The sequence below is a fragment of the Sapajus apella genome, unplaced genomic scaffold (assembly GCF_009761245.1).
Source record: "Sapajus apella isolate SASKATOON/1434 unplaced genomic scaffold, GSC_monkey_1.0 scaffold136, whole genome shotgun sequence".
Taxonomy (NCBI): Eukaryota; Metazoa; Chordata; class Mammalia; order Primates; family Cebidae; genus Sapajus; species Sapajus apella.
Window position 1 is genome coordinate 3,491,665 of NW_022437076.1, and position 11,502 is coordinate 3,503,166.

Below are 11,502 nucleotides of genomic sequence, written 5' to 3' on the forward strand. Positions count from 1 at the left end.
TGTGTGTGTGTGTGTGTGTGTGTGTGTGTGTGTGTGTGTGTGTGTGTTGGGGGGGAGGGTATCTATTGCCTAGAGGTAACTGACACCCTGAATTATTATTTCCATTTATCATTTCCATTCTCTTTTAAAACATTTTATTACATATGTGTATGGTCATAAATAATATGTAGAATTTGTTTTTATGTCCTAAAAGTGTATATAAATTGTTGTACACTCTACATATTTTGCAACTTTCTTTTGTCTGATCACATTACATTATTGAGGTCAGTCCTTATTGACACAGGAAGCTCTGGTTTTCTATCAAATTACCGGATCTCAGTTAAACCTTCTTTGTAATGATAAATAAATAAAATGATTGCATTTTAAAAATGATTGCAGATTCTAAAGAGCTTTTAAGTTGGTTGTATCTATTGATATTTAATATTTTAGAAATAAAAACTAAAATATTTTAAAAAAGGATGCACAACCATACATTCCAATAGACATTAGAACTATGACCCATTCACCATTAGAGCTATGCAGTTAGGACACATCATGTCTATGAAAAGCTCCACTGTACACTTGAAAGAGAATGAGAGTGAAAATGGCAAATAACATTTTGTACTATTTGACCCCCTGCCTGGATCTTGAACTCCAGGGATTCTCAGATCACAATTTAGAGCCAACATTTTAAACCACATACATATGTGGTTTGAATATGATTGTGGATAAATGGGCACTTGATGATGAAATGGCCTTTAAAGTTTCACTTCTGTGTTTTTTTGCTTTTTTGCTTTCACTTGTCTTAAAAAATTTAAATCCCAACAATTTTGTTTATATAGAAAAAAACATATGAAAAAAAGCTCATCATCACTGGTCATTAGAGAAATGCAAATCAAAACCACATTAAGATACCATCTCACGCCAGTTAGAATGGCAATCATTAAGAAATCAGGAGACAACAGATGTTGGAGAGGATGTGGAGAAATAAGAACACTTTTACACTGTTGGTGGGACTGTAAATTAGTTCAACCATTTCGGAAGACAGTGTAGTGATTCTTCAAGGATCTAGACCTAGGAATACCATTTGACCCAGTAATCAATCCCATAACTGGTATATACCCAAAGGATTATAAAACATTCAATTATAAAGACACATGCACATGTATGTTTATTGCAGCACAGTTCACAATAGCAAAGACTTGGAACCAACCCAAATGCCCATTAATGATAGATTGGATAAAGAAAATGTGGCACATATATGCCATGGCATACTATGCATCCATAAAAAAGGATGAGTATGTGTCCTTTGCAGGGATGTGGATGAAGCTGGAAACCGTCATCCTCAGCAAACTGACACAAGAACAGAAAACCAAACACCGCATGTTCTCACTCGTAAGTGGGTGTTGAACAGTGAGAGGGCATGGACACAGGGAGGGGAACATCACACACCAGGGCCTGTTGGGAGGTGGGGGGGGCAGTGGGAAAGGATAGCAGGGGGTGGGAGGATAGGGGAGGAATAACATTAGGAGAAATACCTAATGTAGATGACAGGGGGATGGATGCAGCAAACCACCATGGCACATGTATACCTGTGTAGCAGTAACAAACCTGCACGATCTGCACGTGTACCCCAGAACTTAAAGTATAATAATTAAAAAAAAAAAGTTGTTGTTTTCATACAAAAAAAAAAGAAAAAGGAAAATATTTTTGTTATATATTCCTTTCCTGTCTCATGGTACTGCGTGCTCTTTGGATCTGATGTGGTCCTAGACTAATCCTGTTTTTATATGGGAACAATTAGGTCCCTTAAGGCTGTCATTTTGCGTATAAATGTGTGAAGTTTATGCAAGTATTTGAAAGTAAATTCTGAAGATAGTGGTAGATTCAGGAAAGACTATCTCATTATAATTAAAATAGTTTTTAAAGTATATTTATTATGACTTTTTGTAAATCTTATAAGTCTGTTTTTTATTAATAGAACAAGAAAAGATGAACATTGGAGTTGTACTTCTGTCAGGGAATAATACTGTCCATGACATGTGCCAGTCACAGCTGCCAGAAAACAAAGAGAGCAAAGAAGGTAACAAAGAATCTAGAATACATACACACGATGCCGTCATGTATATTTAAGTTTAAAATGGTTAGACATAAATTCTATTTATAAAAAATTTATATCCTTGAAGAATCTTAATGGAAAGCAAAATATGTAATAGAGACTGCTGGGTGAATCAAAGTAAGTAATAGTAAACGTAAAAATGTAGAAAAGTGGGGCCGGCGCGTGCCGGTCGCGCGGCTGCTGTTCCTCCTGCTGTGGGACCGCTGAGCGCGCGCAGCTGCTTCGCTCTCCCAGCTCCAAGTACGGGTCTGGGCACCCGCCACCAGCATGGGTGCTCGCCGCGTGCCGCAGAAAGATCTCAGAGTAAAGAACTTAAAGAAATTCAGATATGTGAAGTTGATTTCCATTGAAACCTCATCATCCTCTGATGACAGTTGTGACAGCTTTGCTTCTGATAATTTTGCAAACACTAGACTGCAGTCAGTTCGGGAAGGCTGTAGGACCCGCAGCCAGTGCAGGCACTCTGGACCTCTCAGGGTGGCGATGAAGTTTCCAGCTCGAAGTACCAGAGGAGCAACCAACAAAAAAGCAGAGCTCCCACAGTTCTCCGAGAATTCTGTGACTGATTCCAACTCCGATTCAGAAGATGAAAGTGGGATGAATTTTTTTGGAGAAAAGGGCTTTAAATATAAAGCAAAACAAAGCAATGCTTGCAAAACTCATGTCTGAATTAGAAAGCCTCCCTGGCTCGTTCCCTGGAAGACATTCCCTCCCAGGCCCCAACTCACAATCGAGGAGACCTCGAAGGCATACATTCCCGGGTGTTGCGTCCAGGAGAAATCCTGAACGGAGAGCTCGTCCTCTTACCAGGTCAAGGTCCCGGATCCTCGGGTCCGTTGACACGCTACCCATGGAGGAGGAGGAAGAGGATAAGTACATGTTGGTGAGAAAGAGGAAGACCGTGGACAGCTACATGAATGAAGATGACATGCCCAGAAGTCGTTGCTCCAGGTCATCCCTGACCCTTCCGCATATAATTCGCCCAGTGGAAGAAATTACAGAGGAAGATTTGGAGAACATGTGCAGCAACTCTCCAGAGAAGATATATAATGTTCACTGGGCTCTACTTGTCATCAATGCCGTCAGAAGACTATTGATACCAAAACAAACTGCAGAAACCCAGACTGCTGTGGCGTTTGAGGACGGTTCTGTGGCCCCTGCATTCGAAACCGTTATGGTGAAGAGGTCAGGGATGCTCTGCTGGATCCGAACTGGCATTGCCCGCCTCGTCGAGGAATCTGCAACTGCAGTTTCTGCCGGCAGCGAGATGGACGGTGTGCAACTGGGGTCCTTGTGTATTTAGCCAGATATCATGGCTTTGGGAATGTGCATGCCTAATTGAAAAGTCTGAAACAGGAATTTGAAATGCAAGCATAATATCTGGAAAATTCACGGCCTGCCTTCTTCTCAAATCTTTCTTGTTAAAGTTTCCAATTTTTTCACTGAAACCTGAGTCAAGGATCTTGATGATCAGCCTGTTTTTTAAGAAACTCCAATCAAGGTAATCTCAGTAGACGTGTTTCTGGAGCATCATGGAAGGTATATTACTAGTTACACTTTGCCTTCCTGCAGTTTATTCTCTGCTCCCAACCTCCACCTCATAGCATCCCCCTCTATTTCCAGGGGTCCTCTCTAGCCGCTTAGTTCTGTAATTTCTTTTAAAGTATAGGTTTATGAAAGCGTATTTTATTTACTTGGTGTTGAAATAGCCCTCATAAAAGCTAAGCACTTAGAAACACAGTAATAGTATTAACTAGAGAATTTCAGAGAACAGCCTTCTAACTTGTTTACATAAAAACAAGTATGATTTAGCATTCATACTAGTTGAAATTTTTAATAGAATCAAGGCACAGAAGTCTTAAAACCATGTGGAGAAATTAGGTGATTACTGCAGATTGGAGTATATTACTTCAGATGCCTCTCAAACCCATGTATTGTGTTTATGTTACAAGTTGTTGTCACAGTTGAGACTTAATTTCTGCTAATTTCTTGTGCCCGAAGGGTAAGTGGTGCGTCTAGCTTACACAATCATGATTCAAAGGTTGGTGGGCAAGTAATACTTAAAATTGTGATAGGAAAGCTATCTGGAAATTACAAGTAGGCCGATTTGAATTTTCGGTATAAAACTTTAGTATGATTTTAGTTTGCCAGGTTTATTTCAGTTTACATGTAAGGTACTGCAAATAAATTCTTGGACAATTTTGCTTGGAAACTTGATATTAAAAACTAGCCTGTGGTTCTTTACAGTTTCTTGAAAATTTATAAACCTAGGCGCAGGGTTCAAGTTTAGATTTTAAGCACTTTTGTAAGAATGAGAAGTGCCTTTTTGGAGATGTAACTTTCAGCAGTTTGTTAACCTGACATCTCTGCCAGTCTCGTTTCTGGACAGGTTTCCTGTGTCGATATTCCCCTGCCTCTTTGCATTAATCAAGTGATTTGGTAGAGGAGGAATCTTAAGTGTTTGTGTGTCCAATTTACTTGCATGAGTAAACCATCGCTGACCCATTCAGTGTTTGATACATGATTGGACCTTGAATCGATAAGTGTAAATACAGCTGTTGATCTGTAATGCTTTTATACAGAAGTGTTTATTTTGATGATAAAATGTTTGTCCTAACTTGTCTGCTTAAAAAAAAATGTAGAAAAGTGAGAGATGATAGTTAATTAAACTTATCTCAATGAATTGCAAGCATAGAACATATCAAATATAATAAGCCCTGAATGCATAGTGTGTTTATGGGAGACAGCAGGATGTGGGACTGTTACTATGGCTCACGCCTATAATCCCAGCACTTTGGGAGACTGAGGCAGGTGGATTACGAGGTCAGGAGTTCAAGACCAGCCTGACCAACATGGTGAAAGCCCGTCTATACTAAAAACACAAATATTACCCAGGTGTAGTGGCATGCCTTAATCCCAGTGTATTAATGCACTGTAATCCCAGCTACTCAGGAGGCTGAGGCAGGAGAAGCGCTTTAACCCAGGAGGCGGAGGTTGCAGTGAGCCGAAATCATGCCACTGCACTCCAGCCTGGGCAGCAGAGTGAGACTCTGTCTCAAAAAAAAAAAAAAAAAAAGAGAGAAAGAAAACATGTATACAAGTTAGTTAAATTACTGTTTTATTTACATCCTAATAAATGAAAACTTTATTATTGGATTTTTCAGATTGGCATCCTACTAATATGACCGATAGTGATAAGACTTGTGAGAGATCCAAGAATCTGAAAGTTGATAAATGTCTACCTGTATCACCATCAATGTCTAAAAAACAGTCAGACACCAAAGAATTGGGACAGACGAACTTAATAGAACAAGAAAAGATGAACATTGGAGCTGTATTTCTCTCAGGGAATAATACTTTCCATGACGTGTGCCAATCACAGCTGCCAGAAAACAAAGAGAGCAAAGAAGGTAACAAAGAGGCGTGGAGAATTCAGTCCTAGAGTGTGCCTGTTTGGCTGCATAGTGCTATAGTTCTAACTTTAAAAAATTATTTTCTGGTAAAATGTGATTTGTTTACTCTCCTTTTGCACTGAACAGAATACCTTTTGGCAGGACGTTTGTATGCTTCCTTTAACTAAAGCAACATCTAGATAACAGAGAATTAGGGGAAAGCATGATTTTCTTTAGAAAGTAGGATTAAATTTAGAATGTAGAGACTAAGTATTTTAGGGACTAACATAGGATTATATTTAGGATAACTCAGTAGAGACCTAAAGATTGCTGACTCAAACACAGCGTGGTTTCTTTGCTTTATTTTTACAGCTCTGAATTCACAGCTGTTGGTTATAACTATATGCACTATAACCTTAAAAGGCACCTTCCAAAAGCAAATATTAAGTGACTTCCTATCCTTCTATGACTTTATGTATTATAGAATTGATTTTCAAAGTCAGTGATTAATGAGAATCATAGATAATTTGCTGCATAGTATCTCCTCGGCTGTGTCCACGTGAGCTACCACCTGTGTTAATTAATGTGTTCAGTAGGAATGTTGGTTTTGGCATTGAGAGTGTTCTATGGTCAATGCAAATAGGACTCTTGAGAACATTAAAGTCTTGAGAACATTAAATTACACATATGGCTTTCATAAGGTGACTTCTGCTCAGACTCCATCTTCAGCCCTTTCCCCTGTGTGCTCTTTCTCTGGCCTTACTGAACTGCTGGTCCTGTCCTGTTCACCCATCCCTCGATTGCGGGCAAATACATATACTCTTTCAGGCCTCTCTCTGCCTTTTGTTGCTGCCTGGCATGCTCTCACCCTTTCCTTCCCCCTACCCTTCTAATTTAGCTGGCCTCATTCTTTAAGTGTCAGCTTGGGCAGGATCTCTAGAAAAGTCATCTCTGACATGCTTTCTTTTCCCTCTTTAAATCCTCGTGCCTAGCACATAGCAAGACTCAACTAAAAAATTGCTGAGTAAAATAGATAATGACTCTTTGTACAAAGGTGATTTTCAAGATTGTTCCTATAGTCTAAGAGCAAAGGGAATAGATGTGTAAAGCAGTTATCGACAGTTCAGGTGGTAGAGATGCAGTAGAAAAATCAGTAAAGTCCTAGGGGAGCCCCAAGGAAGGAGATACGGAGATACCTGTTTACCTGGGGAAAGATAGCCAGGAGGAGGGTTAATTTCATTTAGCACTCTGGTTTTTTTTTTATTTTTTTATTTTTAGCAGTCTGTTTTTTTTTTTTTTTTTTTGGGGACGGAGTTTCGCTCTTGTTACCCAGGCTGGAGTGCAATGGCACGATCTTGGCTCACCGCAACCTCCGCCTTCTGGGTTCAGGCAATTCTCCTGCCTCAGCCTCCTGAGTAGCTGGGATTACAGGCATGCGCCACCATGCCCAGCTAATGTTTTGTATTTTTAGTAGAGACGGGGTTTCACCGTGTTGACCAGGATGGTCTCGATCTCTTGACCTCGTTATCCATCCGCCTCGGCCTCCCAAAGTGCTGGGATTACAGGCTTGAGCCACTGCGCCTGGCCCAGCAGTCTGTTTTAAAAGACAAACATATCAATACATTTGTCAGAATAATACAGGAAAACATTTCAGATGTTAGGAAGAGGGTATACACCGATAAAGGTGTCCACGGTCATTCTGGAAATCATTAATAGGGTACTACTATGAAGTAGAGAACAGTATACAGCATTGCCTAATAATATTGCTGGTGCATTCCAAAATGTCTTGTTTGTGATGGCTTTGTTCATTGACGTTGGGTGGATGAACCTGTTAGTGAATCTTCAACACGATTGTATTTCTTTAACCAGGTGGCATCTAGTGTCTCCCACAAAATGGTTTGTTGAAGTTTTGGAGAATTAGAAATATTTCTTAAAGAAGGAAGCATTCCACTAAAGATCAAGCTTCATTTAAACTCAATTTATGAAATAAAATGAAACGTAATTTAAAATCTATTTTTATAAATACTCTTTTATCTAACTTCTAAGTAGTTTAACTAAACATTTGGATTTCGCAGAAGAACAAGACTTGGAGCTGCCATCAGAGGAAGAGGAAGAAAGACTTAAAGGACGTGAAAATAAGCAGCCACAGGTGTGTAAACATTTAAATTAAATCCAAATTTCTGGTTTAATACTGTTTTCTTTGCTTTAATAATTTGATAGCCTAAATGAAATTACCTCTCAGTTTAGCCTTTGAGAATCAATAGATTCTTATTTAATATTTAATTTTAAATACATTTAAACTAGTTATAAAACACAATATTGTTAGAATCTATCATAACTTGTAGTTAATCTTTACCCTTGGAGTGGAGGCAGAACATTCCAGAATTTTGTTTACTCTTCAATTCTTACAATACCTTTACAGGATAAAGAAGTTAATTAAAACATATTTTTAAGCAACAGAAATTATGAACAATTTAACAGTGATGGCCACTTAGTTGGATTCATGGTAAAAGAGTAATTATGGCCAGTGGCTCAAATTTTGCAGTTTGATATTGCCAGTTACTAATGCCAAGGTTAAAGATGTATTCTGCTCTGTGACCTCTCATTGACTTCAGGGTCTATATTCAGTGAGAGCGGGGTTATGAAATCAACCCAACTGCCTGTTAAGGGAATCAAATCTGGCAAAATGGGATATGTGGTGTTGGGGTACAAACAGTAACTTTCTAACTTTTTAGATGCAGAAACTTAGTAAATACTATTTTTAAAGTTAGTATTATTAGGGGACTGGAGTATGTATTAGAAATGAACTGAAGCAGACAGTCTAAATATGTAACCCTATGATGTTACAGTAATAATTTGAATTAAAACTTAAGAATTTGCTTTTCTTTCTGATTGATATTGATTCAGGCTCCTAATAATTTAAAGACCGCCTAGACTCCCGTTAGTAGTCTAGAGAAAGAGTACTTAAATGTACTGTAGGGGCTCGCTTTTCAAGTGAGGAAGCCTTTGTAACACTAGAAATCACCTGCTAATTCATTTTTGGTAGATTCAACACATAATTAAGCTTATTCCAAACAAACATTGGTAAAGTTAAGTTTGCTAGTTCATATTTTCCTCCTCTTTTCAGCCAAGACAAACTGTTTTTTATTTCTTAGTCACAAGCCGGTGATTTGGGAGTAGCTAAACCTAGATTACGAAGTTTAACAGTTAAATTTTCATTTTAATTATTTGTGAATTTTTCTTTGTTCATACCTGTTACTTAAGGAAAAAGCTATTTTTAAAACATGCAGCCTAACAGACAAGACACCTGAGAAACAAAACAAGCAAATTAATCTTGTACTTTTGTATCTGCAGAAAATGTCCCAAGAACCAGAAATGGCTAAGGATTGTGATAGAGTGGATATACCTGTGTTTTCATTACTTCCTCATGTGCAAAATTCTGAGCAAATGTGGATCGAGCAAGGCAAATTAGAATGGAAAAACAAATTCAAACTCATTACAAATGAGTTAAAGCAGAGGCTTGGAGAAACCTTTGAAAAATACAAAATTCCGACTTGTCCTGAGGAAGAGCATCTACTTGATAACTCTACAAGAGGAACAAATGTAAAGGACATTCCCTCTAATTGGACAAATAATATACCTGGTTGTGAGGAAGAAGGTGCATCTGAAGTACCTGTTTCTGTGGTATTCAAGACACTTCCTGAACAAAAGGAACCCAGTCTCAAAAATGTCTTTCCATCTCATGCATACTCTGGGTCCCTGGAACATGCTTGCCAGTCATCATCTAAGTTTCATTTACATAAAAATCAATCAGACAGCGACAGTGATAACAAACCAGGCATTGAGCATATTTGTAGCACAGATGAGAACTTTTGTAATGATGCACACACTAAGAAAGCAAGGAACCCAGAAGTAGTTACAGTTGAAATGAAAGAAGACCAAGAGTCTGATTTGCAAATGACAAAAAATATGAACCAAAATAGTGACAGTTGCAGTACAAATAACTATAAAAGCCTGAAACCTGAATTAGAAAATCTGAGTTTTTTATTATCAGATTGTGACAGTACATCAGAAGTAGATCTACATGAAGAATTACAGCAAGACATGCAAAGGTTTAAGAATGAGGTAGATAAGACAGAAGAGCTCCTGGCTTTGAAGAAAGAAAACATTCCACTTCAGAAAGAGGTAGGGGTTTACTTGCAGCCACTCTGTTTTTTGCTCTATCGATTATCTGGTCCATTCTGATTTTCCACTTATGAAAACCTTATGAAAAGCATACAGCTTGGTTATCTAAATCTGTAATTGTGTATAGAAACAGATGATTTATAATAATAGGCGTTTAGGAAAACTTTCTCATAATCTTTGTTTCTTAATCAACCTAAGTATCTCTGTCAGTCTTCCAACTGGCATATGGATGGGGAAATATATAGCACGTGACCCTCAGAACCAGGAGAAGCATCAAGAAAATCGCTAAAGAAAATGTGATGAGCTCAAGGGCTTTTTCCTTTTACTGACTTAAAGATGAGTTGCACCTAACAATAAGATGGGAATACAGTGGAAAGGAAGCAATGACTAAGAAGAGATATAAAAATGGATATAAAAATGCCACTGGCCGGCCATGGTGGCATACACCTGTAGTCCTAGCTACTTGAGAGCCTGAGGCAGGAGGATCTATGCTATGCTGATCAGGTGTTCACACTAAGTTCAGCATCAATATGGTGACCTCTTGGGAGTGGGGCACCACCAGGTTGGCTAAGGAAGGGTGAACTGGCCCAGGTTGGAAAAGGAGCAGGTCATAAGTAACTCCCATGCTGATCAGTAGTGGGATCGTGCCTGTGAATAGCTACTGCATTCCAGCCAGGGCAAAATAGCAAGGCCTCATCTCTTATTTAAAAAAAAAAAAAAAAAAGGTATCCAGCCCTGAGAGCTGCAGCAAATATTCCTGGCCAGTGAATCTGTTTATTATGCTTTCATGTTTTCAGGTTTATCTGTTTAACTCAAGCTGTTGGAACTTAGAATTCCATCACGACCACTTTAAATTTTTTTGACAAGTATATACACTTTAACATATTTGTAAATATAACCACTCACCACCGTTTCTGTTGAATCAGACCTTTATGTTATGTTGCTTAATGAAGTATAGTAAGTTTTGGTATATATATATATATATATTTTTTTTTTTTTTTTTTTTCCATATAACTAGTGTAAATACTCAGCCAAAAACAGTGTATGATGCCAAAGTAGAAAGCTGAGTCTTCTGCGTTGATTAGGGCAGCCTTCCCACCCTCCACTAAGACATTAAATTATTTTGCCCAAGTCACACTTTTTTTTTTTTTGAGATGGAGTTTCACTCTTGTCACCTAGGCCGGAGTTCAGTGGCATGATCTCAGCTCACTGCAACCTCCGCCTCCTGGGTTCAAGTGATACTCCTACCTCAGCACCCCTACTAGCTGGGATTACAGGTGTGTGCCACCATGCCCAGCTAATTTTTGTATGTTTAGCTGAGACAGGGTTTCGCCTTGTTAGCCAGGCTTGTCTCAAACTCGTGGCCTCAAGTGATCCACCCACCTCAGCCTCCCAAAGTGCTGGGATTACAAGCGTGAGCCACCCCATATGCCCCCAAGTCACACTTTTAACCAATCTGATTAATTTGCTGAATTTGCCTGATTCAACATTGTGCGATTGTATTCTCTTTTGGTACCACAAAATGCTAGGTAATGGCACTTTAGGGGCTTTGGACCAATTATTTAATCTTTTTTGTCTTTGTTCCAGTTATCAATAGATAGTGGGCTAAAGTAGATTCTAATACTGTATATCCTCCAGCTACAAACTTTTATGGCTATTGAATGTGCAATTTGGGAAGCATCTCATTTTCATAATTCCACACTAGCAGCTTAGCAGTTTCACTCTGCTTTTTGTGTTGAGGCAGACTTGTATTTCAGTGAGCTTTGACATCCCAGGATTCAAATGAAAAAAAAAAAAAAAAAAAAAAAAAAAAAAAAAAAAAAAAAA

General features: G+C 38.5%; 1 protein-coding gene and 1 pseudogene across 19 annotated transcripts in view; both read left to right on the forward strand.

Moving 5' to 3' along the window:
* Positions 1–11,502, forward strand: part of LOC116540158 (coiled-coil domain-containing protein 144B-like) — a 56,589-nt gene that overhangs the window by 19,741 nt on the left and 25,346 nt on the right. For 7 of the 18 annotated variants that reach the window (XM_032263518.1, XM_032263521.1, XM_032263522.1 and 4 more), the window contains 4 exons: positions 1,961–2,062; positions 5,263–5,508; positions 7,566–7,639; positions 8,845–9,675. In XM_032263518.1, coding sequence (XP_032119409.1) covers positions 1,961–2,062; positions 5,263–5,508; positions 7,566–7,639; positions 8,845–9,675 — 1,253 coding nt within the window. The remainder of the gene's footprint in view (positions 1–1,960; positions 2,063–5,262; positions 5,509–7,565; positions 7,640–8,844; positions 9,676–11,502) is intronic. The other 11 variants (XM_032263519.1, XM_032263532.1, XM_032263523.1 and 8 more) reach the window with 11 other exon arrangements.
* On the forward strand, positions 2,069–3,715 carry LOC116540160 (annotated as a pseudogene). The gene has a single exon (XR_004264327.1). The product of XR_004264327.1 is annotated as a cell division cycle-associated protein 7 pseudogene (transcript).